Source organism: Pan paniscus, chromosome 8 (genome assembly GCF_029289425.2).
Source record: "Pan paniscus chromosome 8, NHGRI_mPanPan1-v2.0_pri, whole genome shotgun sequence".
Taxonomy (NCBI): domain Eukaryota; kingdom Metazoa; phylum Chordata; class Mammalia; order Primates; family Hominidae; genus Pan; species Pan paniscus.
In genome coordinates this window covers 101,423,482-101,440,911 of record NC_073257.2, presented here as the reverse complement: position 1 = coordinate 101,440,911, position 17,430 = coordinate 101,423,482, and the positions used below count along the sequence as shown (strand labels likewise).

At 43.3% G+C, this 17,430-nt stretch overlaps 1 protein-coding gene and 1 long non-coding RNA gene across 2 annotated transcripts; one reads left to right on the top strand and one right to left on the bottom strand.

The window, feature by feature from the left end:
- Nucleotides 1-2,133: 2,133 nt before the first annotated feature.
- Nucleotides 2,134-8,188, bottom strand: IFIT5 (interferon induced protein with tetratricopeptide repeats 5). The gene is made up of 2 exons (XM_003825343.7): nucleotides 7,263-8,188; nucleotides 2,134-4,853 (listed from the first exon to the last, which is right to left on the bottom strand). The coding sequence occupies exons 1-2, from the start codon at nucleotides 7,265-7,267 to the stop codon at nucleotides 3,410-3,412; spliced, it is 1,449 nt and encodes a 482-aa protein (XP_003825391.1). The 5' UTR covers nucleotides 7,268-8,188; the 3' UTR covers nucleotides 2,134-3,409.
- Nucleotides 7,397-16,738, top strand: LOC134731141 (uncharacterized). The gene is made up of 2 exons (XR_010113264.1): nucleotides 7,397-7,523; nucleotides 7,719-16,738. It is a non-coding gene; the product is annotated as an uncharacterized LOC134731141 (long non-coding RNA).
- The last annotated feature ends 692 nt before the right edge of the window (nucleotides 16,739-17,430 follow it).

Here is a 17,430-nt window from a genome sequence, read left to right as displayed (position 1 = left end):
TCCTTGTAGCTAGAGATCTGAGAGGTGCTTCTCATTGCTACCACATTAGGGTTACAATGTTATTACACTTGAACTACTCAAAGGAGACTGTTCTAATTGTCAAGGCTAAATGGATTTTCATTTCTTGTAATTCACCAATTATATAAAAACATGCCACATTGTTTTATAGTTCTGTCATGTTCCTTAATCTCAGTAATGAACATATTCCATAAAAGGACTATCCTTGGGCCTGCCTGTGTTGTAGGTGATGTCACATAAGCATAGTCACATCATGGCCAGATAAACTCTGTCAATTGAGTTTGACAGACTCCAACAAATGGAGTCTGTTGCCTCCAACAAATGATTATCGGTAGAAACTGTAAAATGGGCATGAGTGCTACTGAACCAGCAGCCAGGAGAAAGAAATTATGGTCCACAAATTAGTTGTGAAACCTTAAGTCATATCACCAGTCCTGGTCTCAATCTTCATATCAATAAAGTTGGTTGGAGTAGGGATTTTCTCAAGGTCCTCCTGATTTTAAAGTTCTGTGTTGTCTACAAGGTTGTTCCTGAACTGAAGTAATCGGCATCGTTGACTCAATCTAGAAAGGAATAGTAACAGCTTATATTGCTTTTGAAACTGGCTGATAGCATGTGATCAACTGGTAAGACTATTTCTGCACCCAGAAAGGAAGCAAATATCTTTAAGAGCTCCATGACTGGGAAGCCAGTTTTTCTGCCAGCTGATTTATCATTTGTTGAAAGGGCTTTTCTCAGCTTTTGTGAGTCAGGGAGCGTACCTTTAGTGCTGAATGAAGTAGTTTCCAAGAGCACCTTCAAGATTTGGAGAGGCAGCACTTCTTTTCCGGAAGGGTCAAATTACCCTGAAGAGCAATCACAGCCACTTTTCTGGGCATATTTATGAGTTTGTCTAATAGGCAACAAAACAACTTGGGCCTGGCATCATAGGATTCTTATCAGGCTTGACAGGATGAGTTCATCTAACTAAGTACGATTTGGACCCATTTCAGAGACTTTGAGTCAGTTGGTAAGGGCAGTTTTCAGAGGTAGGTGCAGGACAATATACAATTCAACTCAGGCAGCTTTTATTAGAGTATTATATACCAAGTATATGATGAGGAGTCCAAATGCAAACTGGATATTCAAGGAACTTAGGATTTCCTGGGTTAAGCCTACTAGCCTAATTAATTTTATTCCATTTATACTTACTTTTCACATGTACATCAGTAGCTCCCAAACTTTGCTGCACAAGTTCCAACTGGGAAATCTAAAAATCATGATGCCTGGACTGCACCCCATGCCAATTAAGTCATTCTCTATGGGGCGGGACCCAGACATCCATGTTTTGTTTTAACTTTTTAGGTGATTCCAATATGTAGCCAAGTTTGAGGAACAATGCTGTAGACCTTACAACTCAAAATGTAATTAGAACAGCCACAGCATCCTCACCTAGGAGGAGCTTGTTTAAAGTGCAGAAATCTCAGGCCCCTTCTGTGTATGAACACAGCCCTGATTTATAAAAACAAGTTAACTGATGAAGCAAATAATCTTTTCTATGAACTGATGAAGCAAATAATCTTTTCTATGATTAACTGTCTGAGTAACCGCTTAATGTGAGTTTTTTAAATTATGTGGCAAGTGATAGAAGTTATGTACTTTCAGGTGGGAGAAATGGCCTGCTTTGCTAGAATATCCTAAAATATTTGAAAGGGACAAATGTGTCTACTGACAGGTCAGGACTTCAGTGCTGACTTTCTGAAATTCTTGAGTAAAGATCATTCCCTTCCTTGTTCTTCCTTAATAGATCAAACAAAATAATAATAATAATAAAAACAGAAGTAAAACAAAAGATTTTTAAAAATTAATACGTGAGATACACTGCAGTATATATGTATGTCTGATTACGTATAGAAAAAAGATCTGGAAGGATACATATCAAATTATAAGTTATAAGTTTACCTTGAGGGTGTGGAACTGTGGTAGGGTGAGGGGACTGCTCTCATTTTTAAATTCACATACTTTTGTAATTTTTTTTTGAAATTTACAGTGAGAATTCATTATTTTTATAATAATCAAACCATAATAGAAATTTTAAAGATGATAACAAAAAGTAAAACACACACACATACATAATAATTTTAAGAGTTACATTGGAGGAATGGAGAATTAAATCACATGGTACTTTTCCACTAATACTGTGATGGTACATAATTGTGTAGTCGGTAATCAAAGAAACAACATTAGAGAAGCCACATTAAGTAACATCCGAATTAAAAAGTCCCCTGGGATAAGAGCCCTCAAGCAGCGACCCCTCAAGGTGGATATTAAAACTGAAAGCAGTGCTTAACTCTTCCTGGAGTATCTACATGAAAAAAACAACATTCTGAAAATTTCACATTAAAAAAAAAGCTTCATAGAAGTCACTTTGAAATGCTAAAATAGCCAAAGGCCAGAAATTAAGGGTATAAAAACTCCATTCAGAACAGATTCAAAACTAGTACACTGAAACCTTGGTAATCTATGGGTGTAGGTTAGGGACATCTTCTTTTTCCATTTGTTTATCATTTCTCCCAATTTCCCAATGGCTGCTTTATATCTCAATAATTTTAACCTAAAAATATTGTAATTTTAGTTGGAAGGAATAAAATTAATTGCATCTAGATTCATTGCAGATTTGTTTTAGTTAAAAAAAAAAAGAGAACAATTTGAGACTCACTATTTTCCATTATTCATTTTTTTCCACATAATTATTTCTAGCTACTTAATAAACATCTGGAGATTGAATCCCTGAAGTTACATATTTAAAATTTGAGGAAATCCTTTTTCTCCTCTTCTAGTTTTTCTTTTATTGAAGTCACTAGAAATGACAAACTTTTTTATTATAAACTTTTTTCCAACAAAAAAGATATTTTAGGTGACTATTAGATTGATAGCTAAATATCCTCATCAAAGTCAAAACATCTGTAACTAAAAAGTGCTGTCTTTTGCAAGCTACACAATTAAGAGCTTAACTATCAATAATGTAATTTTGTACTCCTGGAAGAATATTCCTGATCTAGGTATCAAAGGTTTACGTAGGAATATATTTACTATATAATATGAGAAATTTAAAGAGCAGAGATAAAAAGCACAGATCTAATGGCCATACCATTTTTAGAAGTTACAATAGCTAGAATATTGCTATTTCTCAATGGATTATAGTATTTTAATTAAAAAGAAAAAAAGAAAGAAAACCGCACAAGATTCATCATAATGCATATAAAGTATTTAGCACAATGCTTGGTACACAATAACTATTCAATAAATATTAGCTCTATAATAAACAAGGGATTAAAACAATAAAAAAAAAAAAAACAGGAGAACCCAAAATGGAGGGAAAAACTTAGAGCTAATTTCCTAGAGTATGTATTTAAATGGAAAGTCGGAGCTCACAGAGAGCAGTCAGGAATTCTGCATTTTCTGGATCTATCTTTTGTGCCTTCTCATAGTACTCAGCAGCTTGCCTCTTTTCTCCTTCCAGCTTGTAAACAAACCCTAGGGCACTTAAACTCTGCACATCTAAAGCATTGTGACAAAGTCTCTTGGTAGACAATTTCTTCAGAGCACTTGTCAGTTTGGTGCGAAGGGGTGATCTGTCTTTGACCTTTAAGGCTTCTAAATAATGATGGATGGCAGTATTTTCTGATTTACGGTGAAATTCCTGAAAGCGGCCATAGTGGTAATGGATCTGATGTTTGTGATCATCGGTTATGTTCTCCAGACGAAGAGCTTTCCGGAAAATGTCCTCAGCATTGCTATACTGGCCTCCTTCAGCATACATGTTGGCCAGGTCTGTGTAGGCAAATGCAAACATAGAGTCTCGTTCCATGGCTGCTTTGAAATGAAATATAGCAGATGAAATCAGCTCATCAACCTTTAGTTTATCCTTTCCTTTAGGTCTGTTATGTGTGGCCTTCTTGATTTGGATCATTTGTGCCCTGTAGCAAAGTCCCATCTGGTGATGCAGGAAAGAAGAAGTTGGTGTCACCTCCAAGGCCTTTTTTAAAAGTTCGAGAGCTTTGTTCCAGGAATTTTTTCTCCTATAGAACTTGGCTGCATAACGAAGGACGTAAGGCTGGGATGATATTTGGTCCAGGATTTCTTCAATATACTTTTCCCCTTCAGCTTCTGCATGTACATCTTGAAGCTTCAGTGCCAGAAAAACCTTAATGTAGCTGTTATCTGGGTTCAGGGTAACAGCCTTTCTCAAAGGCCCCAGAGAAAAGCTCTTTACAGACCCTTCTCTATCAGAATCATCCAGCCGATACACTGTGATAGCATAGCCGATGTTAAATTCTGGATTGTCAGGCTCCACTTCCAGAGCCTTCTCAAAAGCCGCTTTAGCCTTTTGATAATACTTTCCTCCAAATTTCAAGAGTGCCCAGCCTTTCTCACAGTCAGTCTCAGGACACTCCAACTTGTAGTTAGAAGGACTGGACAATTTCTTACAGACATTCCCTATCTTACCTGTATATTTCTGAGCTTCTTCAAGCTGGTCCATGTGATAATACACCCAGGCATAGTTTCCCCAAGTGACCAGGCTTCGTACTTCTTCTTTGTCTGAGTGTTCTTGCTGGATTATTTCTTCTGCTTGTTCCAAGCACTCAAGGGCGTCTTTATTTTGGCCTTTTAGGTGTTTCACATAGGCCAATAGGTTATAAAGAGCAAGTCTAGATTTTGTGGTAAGAAATTCAAGCTGTTGCCCAATTGTATCTTCTACCTCAAACAGATCAATGTCTTCCTTAAGTAAATTCCACGTAAAATGACATTCTAACTCCAACAGAATGGCCTTCAAGGTGTCCTTAGGAATTTCACTGTCAAAAATAAAATACTTTTTAATTTTTGAAGAAATACAAGAAATAATTTTCTAAACCTTAAATATTGTTCTTTGCATAACAACTAATTTTATCCCTATTTGATCTTACAGTTAAAACATCAGGTTCCCATAACTTTATACTAGAGTTTCTTCTATATACAGTTATGTCCTAGAAATATTTCATTTAAATTCTCACTATTTATTGCAAAAACAGTTCTGGAGAGATGACAGAGCTTTCTGTATTACATGTATCTATTTCCTTTTGGCAATCACTAAACCATTGAAAATTAGGAATGAATATATACATATTCAATAATTAATATGAAAATTCCATTTTTGTATTATGAGTACTGATCCTGACTAGGAAACCTGGTAAAATTGCTCCTTGGTAATTGTTCCTTTCTCTAGTGTAATTGTACCAAAAATATGGGCAAGATATGCCATGTCCTTACAGCCTGCTTAAATCCACAACAACATGGCTTTACCAGCCCCCTGCCTAAAACAAACACCTGTTTTGAAGGTCTCTACCAGCCCAGCCCAAGGAGGATGAGGAGGGCTGCTCAGGTATTATGGATATGGTTGTAAGATCTCAAAGGGACATTCAATCAGGTACTGACGTGGTTTGTCCAGGCTCTGGAATTTATGCACAACTGGACACCATGAGAATTTTTATTGTTTAAACTTTGTCTACTTAATTTTGTAACTTTGTCTTTGGGAAGCTGATAAGAGAGAAGCTATTGCATCAGAAGAGGTAACACGTATCTTTCGGTAATTCTGTTCTTCTGCTAGGAAGAAGCAGTCTTTCATTGTCCTTGGGAGACAGTCCCCAATGGGGCTGAGCCCTTTTCCTCCCCATCCTGCATATATACGGTGCACGCCACCGTCTTTTTCTGTTTTTTTTTTGTTGTTGTTGTTGTTGTTTTTTATTGTTGTTGTTGTTTTCAAGCCCCTTCCTGATAGCACTCTCCTTTCTTACAAATGTTAGATGTGGCCAGGCGTTGTGGCTCACGCCTGTAATCCCAGCACTTTGGGAGGCTGAGGCGGGTGGACCACGAGGTCAGGAATTCGAGACCAGCCCGGTCAACATGGTGAAACCCGCGTCTCTACTAAAGATACAAAAAATTAGCCAGGCATGGTGGCACACGCCTGTAATCCCAGCTACACGGGAAGCTGAGGCAGGAGAATCGCTTGAACCCGGGAGGCGGAGGTTGCAGTGAGCCGAGATGGAGCCATTACACTACAGCCTGGGTGACAGGGCGAGACTCCGTATCAAAAATAAAGTTAGATGTGTGGGTGGCACTTAAACTTTTTTTTAAACTTATAATGGGAATAATTAACATTTATTGTGCAAGTATTATGTGCTAAGCAGTCAACTGATAGGATTTATTACTGTCCTTTTCCACAGTCCCAAGAGATGGCCACCATTAATTTTTACAAATAAGGAACAGACTCACAGAGTTTGAGAAACTTTGGGATCACTCAACTAGTAGGAGTTCAGTCAGGATTTAGAACAAGGGACTATCTGCTTTTAGAGCCCAAGACCTTAACATCTCATTCCTCAACTCATTAAATGCGGAAGGTTCACTAACCACGTGCAGGGCGGGGTGCTAGCCCCTGGGGATACAAAATGATCAAGAAAAGGACGCCATCATACTAAATCAGTAAAGGAGACAGATAAAGAAATCCTCATAAAACAGCGGATTGGGTGGGACGATAACAATCTGTGCTTGGTACAGAGGTAGCTCCCGGGAAGGGAAGAACTCAGACCCAGAAATCAGAAACGCAAACTGGCAGTGGCAGGCGAATGTGACGCCTGGAGGGCTGCGGCGAAACCGCGTATGCCACACCGAGGGAATGGCAGCTGGAAAGAGAGGCACGCGACAGGCCTAAGGAGACCCGTGGCACGTAGCAGCTGCCCCCGGAACAGCGCCTGGGGGCTCTGCAGGCGCTGACCAGTTTCCCGGAGGCGGCGGCCGCGGGCCCAGCACGGTCACCGTCGCCGCTGCCGAGAAGAGCCGTCGGGTCGCGATGGGTGGACAGGCCTCCCGGGGGAGCGTCGCCCGGCACATACCCTGACAGTCCCGACCGCAGACGCCAGGGATGGGACAGGCCCCCGAGGAGCATCTCCTGTTCCTCCTCCCTGACCGGCCTTCTTAGGCGCTCGGGAGGGACCGGACTCCGGAGAAGCGTCCACTCGGCCACCTTCCCCGACAGGCCCGACTCCAGACGCCGCGCGCCGGGACAGAGCGCCCGGGGAGGGTCCCCAACGCAGATGCCCGGTTGCTGGGCGCCAGGGGCTTGGCCCCTGAAAAGGCCGCAGAACTGCGCTGGAAATGAATAAAAGAAGCCCGGTTTGAAACAAAGGCCGACGCAGGGCTTGGGAGGAGAGGCAGAGGAAAACCCTTACCTCATGATGGCAGCGCTCTGCAGGCCGTCCGGACGGCGCAGTCCCTCCGCTCTCTCTCTCCTCAGCACGGGGGACCGCGGGAAGCCGCGCGGTGGGCGTGCGCGTGCGCGCGCGCGCGCCAGGCCTCTGCAGCCCTGGGACTGGGCCGCGCCGCGTGTCTTTGTTAAAAGAGAGACCCCAGCCCCAGCAAGAACAGGAAACTGGAAATTGAATCAGATGCCGAGCGCTCAGAAACCGAAACTTAAGAAATCGAAACTAAACGTAAGCTTCAGAAACCGAAACTTAATAGAAAAGCTCAAGAGCCGCGGCCAGACGTTTGCGGAGTCCAGGGTCTTTCGGAGTTGAATTTGCAGCTGTGCTCCCTCACTTTGGTCTCGGCTTTTATCTGCCTCTCTGAGTACGCTGAGTTCGCTTGCTGCCCGTTTAACTGTTTGTTTGTTTGTTTGTTTGAGATAGCGTCTCACTGTGTCACCCAGCCGTGATCTCAAGGGATGCGCCCGCCTCTGCCTCCCAAGGTGCTGGGATTACAGGCGGAAACTGAAGTCCCTGCTTCCACTCCAGTCTTTTGATTCAACAAGCAACACTGCAATGCTATACATCTATGCTGTTATTTCTGTTGGGTGTAAACTGAGAAATTTGGAGCTAAAATCTATATACATTTTAAGTTTTGACGGATATTGCCAAATAGCTTTAAAAATCCACTCTTACCCACAATTGTAGGAGACTGCTTCTCTTCCATACCTTCGCCAATGGTGCTTTGTGTAATAAAGACCCAATAAAGACAAGAGTGGTATTGGGGATCTAGGCAGAAAATGTCAAACACCCATACCTTAAACATTTTGTCCCCTTTGAATTCATTCAGCAAATATTAACAAACAACTGTAAGAGCCAGACTTTGTTCAAAGTACTGTCAATATAACAATAAAGAAAACAGACACGGGCCTTACCCTTATTGAGTTAATGTCTGTATTCAAAACCTCAATATCTGTCCATAATTCATCTTTTGCATTGATTTTGATTTTTTTTTTTTTTTTTTTTTTTTTTTGAGACAGGGTCTCACTCTGTCGCTCAGGTTGGAGTGCAGTGGTGAGATGACAGCTCACTGCAGCCTCAACCTTCAGGGCTCAAGCGATCCTCCCACCTCAGCCTCCTGAGTGGCTGGGACTATATGCATGCACCACCGTCGGGCTAATTAATTTTTTGTAGAGGCGGGGTTTTGCCATGTTGCCCAGGCTGGTCTCCAACACCTGGGCACAAATATTTTTCTAAACTTTAAATATTGTTCCGCCCATTGTGGCCTCCCAAAATGCTGGGATTACAGGCATGAGCCACTATGCTTGGCCTGATTTTGAATTTTTAAAAACATATTGCATTGAAATATTGTCTACCTTGATCACTGAGCTTCTGGCACCCCACCCCCCAAGACTTAGTGCCTGAAGCGAGTGTCTCATTTAAAGCAATCACTTCTAACAGTTGTACTGTCTTATACAGAAACTGCTGGTCACATGTGGCTATTAAGAACCTGATTTTTAATTTAATATAAATTTAAAAACTGATAATAGAAAACTTACATTTGGAAAAACTTAGGTATACGAATCTGCTTTTTTTAAGTTGCAAATTTTATGAAATCTAAATACAGAGCAAGTATTTCCAATGATTATCCTCAGCAAACTAATGCAGGAACAGAAACCAAACACTGCATGTTCTCACTTGTAAGTGGGAGCTGAATGATGAGAACACATGGACACAGTGGGGAACAACACACACTGGGGCTTGTTGGAGTTGGGGGTGGTGGGAGGGAGAGCATCAAGAAGTATAGCTAAGTGATGCTGAGCTTAATACCTAGGTGATGGTGTGTCCGGAATTGGTTCCTTCCAGTAGGTTCTTGGTCTTGCTGACTTCAAGAATGAAGCTGCGGACCCTCGCGGTGAGTGCTACAGTTCTTAAAAATGGCGTGTCCGGAGTTTGTTCCTTTCGATGTTCAGATGTGTCCGGAGTTTCTTCCTTCTGGTGAGTTTGTGGTCTTGCTGACTTCAGGAGTGCAGCCACAGACCTTCACAGTGAGTGTTACAGGTCTTCAAGGTGGCGCGTCCGGAGTTGTTCGTTCCTCCCGGTGGGTTCATGGTCTCACTGACTTCAGGAGTGTCTCACTGACTTCAGGAGTGAAGCCGTAGACCTTTGCGGTGAGTGTTACAGCTCATAAAGGCAGCATGGACCCAAAGAGTGAGCAGCAGCAAGATTTATTGCGAAGAGCGAAAGAACAAAACTTCCACAGCGTGGAAGGGGACCCGAGTGGGTTGCTGCTGCCAGCTGGGGTGGCCTGCTTTTATTCCCTTATTTGGCTCCACCCATATCCTGCTGATTGGTCCATTTTACAGAGAGCTGATTGGTCCACTTTACAAAGTGCTGATTGGTCCATTTTACAGAGTGCTGATTGGTCCATTTTACAGAGTGCTGATTGGTCCATTTTGACAGAGTGCTGATTGGTGCGTTTACAAACCTTTAGCTATACACAGAGTGCTGATTGGTGCATTTACAATCCTTTAGCTAGACAGAAAATTTCTCTAAGTCCCCACCTGACCCGGAAGCCCAGCCAGCTTCACCTCTCAATCCCCTCTCTAAACAGGACACCCCAATTGCTGATGGGAATTTGGCCAATGACTGCTCTAGCTACTTTCTGCTGGATAGGGGCGAAGAAGGGGCCCTGCAGGTGTATTGTCCTCCAGAGGGGAACTCTTTCGGCCAGTGGAAGGGCCAGCAGGTCAGTCCAGGGGTCCTCGGTAGAAGTTGTTAGTTGAACTCATTTGGGGTTCCATTTGTAAGACCATCTGTAGCTTGAGGGCCTCAATTCTAGAGGAAACAAATTTGACAAGAAGGTTAAAAACACAGGGCCCAAAGGCAAGTAACAGCAAGATGGCTGCCACAGGACTTAGAAAGGGGAGAAGCCATGTTGCCCAACTCTAGAGGTTGGTATAAGAGTTTGAAAGGTGTTGTCTGATTTCAGAAGCCTTTTCCTGTAAACACCAGGCGGCATCTCATGCTATCCCTGACTGGTTAGTGTAAAAACAACACTCTTCCCCTAAGAAGCTGCACAGTCCTCCTTTCTCAGCAGTGAGGAGATCTAGGCCTTGGCGATTTTGGAGAGTCACTGCTGCCAAAGAGTCTGTTTGGGATTGTAGAGTGAGGATAGATTTCGTTATTTCATGCGAACTGTCTGAGAAATCCTTTGAGAGTGTGTGGTGGTAGGATAATGCATGTTACACTGTTAACTTTTAGCAAACTTTACGTTAGTTGAAAACCTTGTAAGTTTGGGATTTCAATTATTCTTTGCTATTAATAAGACCTCGTTCAGTCCGTATTAACTTAGAATTGGTATAGATGGCTCCTTCCTCATTCTGTAAGTATTTTAAGGTTTGGCTGAGTGCAAACAGCTGGCACATTTGAGCAGACCAATTATTAGGCAATTTTCCTAACTCTGCTTCTACAAGAGTTTCCTTATTATTTACTGAATACCCATTGTTTTTTTTTTCCTTAATTGCCCAGGAGGAACCATCTATCCCTTCTGTCCTGAAGGGAGTTCCTCCTAGATCTGGTGGGACCTTTGTATGGGAATTAATTAAGATTTAGATCCCCTGTTAGGAAACCTGCTGGGTAAGGATTTTTGATAGGAAGGCTACTGGTTGTCAGTGGCCTCAGTGCTTTCGGGCTATGCCCTTGTTTACACTGACAGCAAGGTGGTATTGGAGTGTTATAGGGTTACTGAGAAGACCTTCAGTTATCAATTATAGGTTTTAAATTTACCCTGGCTTTTAAAGGAATAGGGTACACTGTTTTCTCTTTACTACTTCTATCTCTCTTTCTCTTTGACTTCTTCGTCTCTCTCTTCCTCTCTCTGTCTCTCTCTCTCTCTAACTTTCTGTCTCTTTCTCGCTTTCCTTTCTGCTGGTGTTTCCCTGCCTCTGCCAGTGGCTTATGCTGCTGTTCTCCCCTCTCCTTCACCTTTTGATGGCTTCGGCAGTGTAAGACTGCCACCTCCTTGGGTTTTTGCACTGCGTGCAATAACTCCATGGTTTCCTTGTGTTATTTAATGGGGGTTCCCCCAGAGGTTAGGAACTCCCTTTCTTTCCATATTGCAGCATGGGCATGTAGGATTAGATAAGCATGGTTGCTCTCTGTATACACATTTATTGCTTTTTCCTTTCCCAGTTCTAAGGCTTGGGTAAGTGCCACTAGTTCTCCTAACTGGGTGCTGGTCCCTGGGGGAAGAGGCTTACTTTCAAGTATGGTTACATCGCTAAATATGGCATAATCTGTCCTTTGTATCCCATTCTCCACAGATGAACTTCCATCGGTATATAGGTTAAGGTCAGGATTAGCTAAGGGGACTTCTAAGAGATCATCTCGGGCAGCATAAGTCTGGACTAATTTGTTGGCAGTCATGCTCAATTGGTTCCCCGTCCTCTGGGAGAAAAGTGGCAGGGTTGAGGGCCACACACATAGGTATTTGAAGCACCGGTCCCTCAAGGAGTAGCGCCTGGTATCTAAGTAGGCAGTTGTCTGATAGCCATAAACTTCCTTTGGCACTTAGTATGCCATTTACATCATGAGTATCCAGACAGTGAGACCCTTTCCTTATATTATTTTGATAGCCTCTGACACTAAGATGGCCACTGCCACAACTACCCTTAAACAGTGAGGCCAGCCTTTTGCTACTATATCAGTTTCCTTACTTAGGTATGCCACTGGTTGTGGGGTTGTCCCACGAGTCTGAGTAAGGACCCCAGGAGCTATTTCTGCTTTCTCTGTGATGTTTAAAGAAGAGTTTCATCCTTTGGGAAGGCTTAAGGCTAGAGCTTGAGTTTGTTTCTTCCAATGCCCAGATTTCAGGGTTGATTCCCCTCTCAAGTAGGGGACAACAAATGGGTAACTTATTCCTCATATTCATGTAGATAATAGCTCCAGCTTTGGCTAATATATCCCTCCCTAATAAGGGTGTGGGACTTTCAGGCATAACAAAAAAGACATGTGAAAAGAGCAAAGTCTCCCAATTACATCTGAGGAGGTGGGAGAAATACCTGGTTACAGGCTGTCCCAGGATTCCTTGGATGGTAATGGAACTTGAGGACAGCTGTCCAGGACAGGAGATTAACACTGAGAAACCTGCACCAGTGTCCAGGAGGAAGTCAATTTCCTGCCCCTCAATGGTTATACAAATACCTGGGGCTCAGTGAGAGTGATGACATGAGCTGGCGCTTGCCCCAGGCACCCTCAGTCCTGTTGTTGGATCATCTGGTTGGGGGCTTCTGTCCCAGAGAACCTTTGTCCTCTGGGGCAGTGTGCCTTCCAGTGATTGCTTTGGCGTAGTGGACATGGGTGAAGGGGCAGCTTGTTTCTCATAGGACAGTCTTTTTTAAAGCGTCCTTGTAAACCACACTGATAACAAGCCCTACTGGGTGATTGGCATGCTCCATTTTCTGTCCTCTCTGAACCACCAAGGTTTGTTTGTCTGAGGGCCATGACTAAGGCTGCGGTCTTTCTCTGATCTCACTTTTCCTTTTCGGCCTGTTCCTCTTGGTCCCTATTATAGAACACCAATGTTGCCAGGTTTAATAATGCCTCCAAATTTTGTTCAGGGCCCAGGGCTTGCTTATGGAGCTTTCTCCTGATATCTGTGGCTGATTGGGTAATAAACTTATATTTTAGAATCAATTGACCCTCTAGTGATTCAGATGACAGGGGAGCATATTTTCTTAAGGCCTCCCGTAGCCGCTCAAGGAAGGCAGAAGGATTTTCTTCCTTTCCCTTAGTTATGATGGACATCACTGAATAATTCGTGGGCTTTTTCCTAATTCTCCTTAGTCCTTCTAGAACACAGGTCAACAGATGTTTACGACTCCAGTCCCCATGATCTGAGTTGAGGTCCCAGTGGGGATCCATAATGGGGATGGCTTGCTGACCAGTAGGGAATTTGTCCCTTTCTTGGGCTGTCATTCTATCATTTACCTGACTAAGATACCAGGTATCTCCAAACTCTCAGGCTGCAGCTAAAGCCACATTCTTTTCATTAAAGGCCAGGGTTTGATCTACCACTAGCATGACATCTCTCTAAGCGAGATCGAAGGTTCCCCCTAGGCCCTATAGGACATCTGTGTACCTATCAGGATCATCTGAAAACTTCTCCAGGTCTGCCTTGATCTGCTTTAAATCAGAGAGGGAGCAGGGGACATGTACCCAGGTTGGGCCAAATTCCCCTCCCCCTACAGCTTGAAGGGTACCAAACCAATAGCCCTTGGGTTTTTGTGGTCCTTTGGAGATTTCTTTGCTTATTTCCTTCTGGGCAGGGAAGATTAGAGGAGGCTTATCATTAATAGGAAGGGGAGCTATAGGAAGGCTAGGATATGGGGATAAGCTGAAAGGTCCTCCTGTGGGATGTAAATTGCAAGCTTTGCATAGTTGTGTATTTTCCTTCAATGAAAAGAAAGCTTGGACATAAGGTATTTCACTCCATTTGCCTTCCCTCTTACAGAAAATGTCAAGCTGAAGGATAGAATTGTAATTTATACTTCCCTCAGGTGGCCATTTTTCCCCATCAGAGAGAGAATATTGGGGCCAGGCCATAGCGCAGAAAAAAATGAGCCACCTCTTTTTCAGGGTTTGCAGGTCAAATTGGTCCCAATGGCTTAGGATGCATTTCAAGGGTGAGCCTGTTGATACCTGAGTGTTTTCCATCTGAAAGACAAAACCGCCCATGGTTTTGGTTTGTTTGTTTCTCCCCCTGCCCAAGAACCCGCAATGGTCCCTGGACCCTGCTGATCAGAATAGTTGCACTCACTGATGCAGCAGCAGAAACACCTCTTGCCCAAGAACCCTCAATGGTCCCTGGACCCTGCTGATTGGAATAGTTGCACTCACCAATGCAGCATCAGAAACACTAGTTTTCCTCCTAGACCACAAGGAGGACTGAGGAAGTTTGGATTTAGTGGCCCTTACCTACACATTCTCGAAAACCTGCACCCTTGCCTGTCCTCCTAGACCACAAAGAGGACCAAGAAAAATCGGACTTAGCGGCCCTTACTGACGCATTCTCTAAAACCTGTTAGAGTCCTAAGCATTCTCTTGTTGGTATTGGGACCTTACCCGTGTCCTATAAAGATGTTATGCCCCAAAAATGAAGTAGAGGGCCATACCCTGAGGGAGGGAAGGGAGCTTCAGAGTTGGAAGCGTAATGCCTTTTGTCTTCATTTATATAAATAGGAAGGATACAATTTCTGAGGCTCCCCATATTCTAGCTTCAGGAATAGCTTTTGTTAGGCCTGCTTGTCTGAGGAGGCATCCTAAAATTCCAGATAGTCCCCCATACGATGGGGCTTTGGGCAAAAATTATGTCTTTCTCATTGGTGAGCCTAGGTGCCTAAAGATGGTAACAGAGTCCGGAAGTTTATACTAGAAATCATTCTTATAGGGGAAACTAGAAAAGCACCAGAGACAGGGAGTGGTTTTTAGAAGCGGGACTAGCCTCGGAGAAGAGAGGCAAAAGGAAGTTTGTCTGGCAGGCATTAGGACCCAGGAGGCAAGGGTTAGGGTAGATAGAATAGATGGGCGAGTCTCACTTGGGCGACATGACTTTGAGAGTTCCACTCATGGCCACAGGGTCAATGAACTTGTTGTCAGGACCCTGGAGCTGAATGGCTTTCCTCCCTGTCAACCCTTGGTTCAGCCTGGAAGTACAGGAATAATGGAAGCTGGTTCCAGGCAAACCAATGCTCCCAACTCCGAAGAGTCGGGGGTTGTTAGAGAGCCCTTTCCCAGAAAGCCTGACGCCCGTGTCTTTAGTCTGGCGGCCGCACTAGTCACTTTTAACTGGTCGACAGGTGCCCAGTATTTAGCCCCCAAATTCTAAGGAAAAATAGGATGAATAGCAAGTGAAAGGGGTCTGATGGTACTCACTGCTTGGCGATAGGCGATAGTCCCTTCGTGGTCACCAAAATTTGTCTGGAATTGGTTCCTTCCAGTGGGTTCTTGGTCTCGCTGACTTCAAGAATGAAGCTGCGGACCCTCACAGTGAGTGTTGCAGTTCTTAAAGATGGTGTGTCCAGAGTTTGTTCCTTTCAATGTTCAGATGCATCCAGAGTTTCTTCCTTCTGGTGGGTTCGTGGTCTTGCTGACTTCAGGAGCGAAACCGCAGACCTTTGCAGTGAGCGTTACAGGTCTTAAAGGTGGTGTGTCGGGGAGTTGTTTGTTCCTCCCGGTGGGTTTGTGGTCTCGCTGGCTTCAGGAGTGAAGCCATAGACCTTTGCGGTGAGTGTTACAGCTCATAAAAGCAGTGCGGACCCAAAGAGTGAGCAGCAGCAAGATTTATTGAAAGAGCGAAAGAACAAAACTTCCACAGCATGGAAGGGGACCCGAGCGGGTTGCCGCTGCCAGCTCGGGTGGCCTGCTTTTATTCCCTTACTTGGCCCCACCCACATCCTGCTGATTGGCCCATTTTACAGAGTGTTGATTGGTCCATTTTACAATCCTTTAGCTAGACAGAAAAGTTCTCCAAGTCCCCACCCAACCCAGAAGCCCAGCCAGCTTCACTTCTCAATGGGATGATCTGTTGGTGATGGGATGATCTGTTCAGCAAACCGCCACGGCACACGTTTACCTATGTAACAAACCTGAACATCCTGCACATGTACCCTTGAATTTAAAATAAAAGTTGAAGCAAAAAATGTATTTCCAATGAAAATATAGCATTTAATGTGAGAGGTGCCATAATCTCTGTCCTACCTTCTTAAGGGCAATGGATGAAATCAATATCTACTGGAAGGAGTAAAAATATTAAATAATTGAAGCAAAATGGATTGGAAGCCCAAAATTTGGAGATTTTTTGGGGTGCCCTGTGGTAAGAATAATGCCCCCCTCAATCGTATCCATGGCCAAGTCTCCAGAACCTGTGAACATGCTACTTTACATAGCAAAAGGGACTTTGCAGATGTTATTAAATTAAGGATTTGCGGATGGGGCAATTATTCTGGATTATGCAGGTGGACCTGGTGCGTCCTTAGAAGAAAGAGGCAAAAGAGTCAGAGGAGAGAAGGAGATGTGAAGAAGAAAGCAGAGAGAGAGATTTGAGGCTACTACACTGTTGGTTTTTAAGATGGATGAAAGAATTCAGGCAGCCTCTGGAAGCTGGAAAAGGCTATCTGCCTAGAGCCTCCGGAGGAGTGTAGCATCATCAATACCTTGACTTTGGCTCATTGAAACCCATTTCAGACTTCTGACCTCCAGAACTGTAAGAAAATAAATCTGTGAAATTTTAAGTCACCAAGTTTGTGGTAATTTGTTACAGCCACTAAAAGAAACTAGTATATTCTCCCCTAAAACATATACAAGAATGAAAGATCAATAACATTGCTTCTTTATTTTTTCCTTCTTATAATATTATTTGTTGTGCCTTGCCTTTCAATAAAATGTGATTATTCATAATCAAAGGTGATTGTTACCCATGATCTCTGATTTAGCAACATTTTCATGTAATATTTCTTGATTTAACTAGATTAATATCAGCAAATGACTTAGTAAGTAGTACTTCAAATAAAATGGCATAAAACAAGATAAACTCCTTGGAACCCTTTCACATTGAATTAAACTTAAAACATCTTCATGAAGAAAACTAACCTTTAATTGACTCCGTACTGCTATCTGTGTCTCTCACTAGATTGTAAACTGCATGAGGTTTGGGAAGAATATGTGCCTGTTTATTACAGTATTTTTGGTTTCTTGCGCTGAAAGCTATTTATTGATAGTGTTGACATAAAATCACAAGCTATATACAATTGGAGATAACTTTTTTTTTTTTGAGACGGGGTCTCGTTCTATCATCCAGAATGGAGTGCAGTGGCAAGATCTCGACACTGCAGCCTCGAACTCCCTGGCTCCAGCAGTCCACTCACCTCAGCCTCCTGAGTAACGAACTGAAGCTACAGGTGCATGCCACCACACCCAGCTAAGTTTTTGCATTTTTTGTAGAGACGGTTGGTTTTGCCATTGCCCAGGCTGCTCTTGAACTCCTGGGTTCAGGTGATCTGCCTGCCTCGTCCCATCGAAGTGCTGAGATTACAGGCGTGAGCCACTGCAGCCTCCTCTCCCGCAACCTGCAGCCTGGGAAGCAGAGCCTACCACA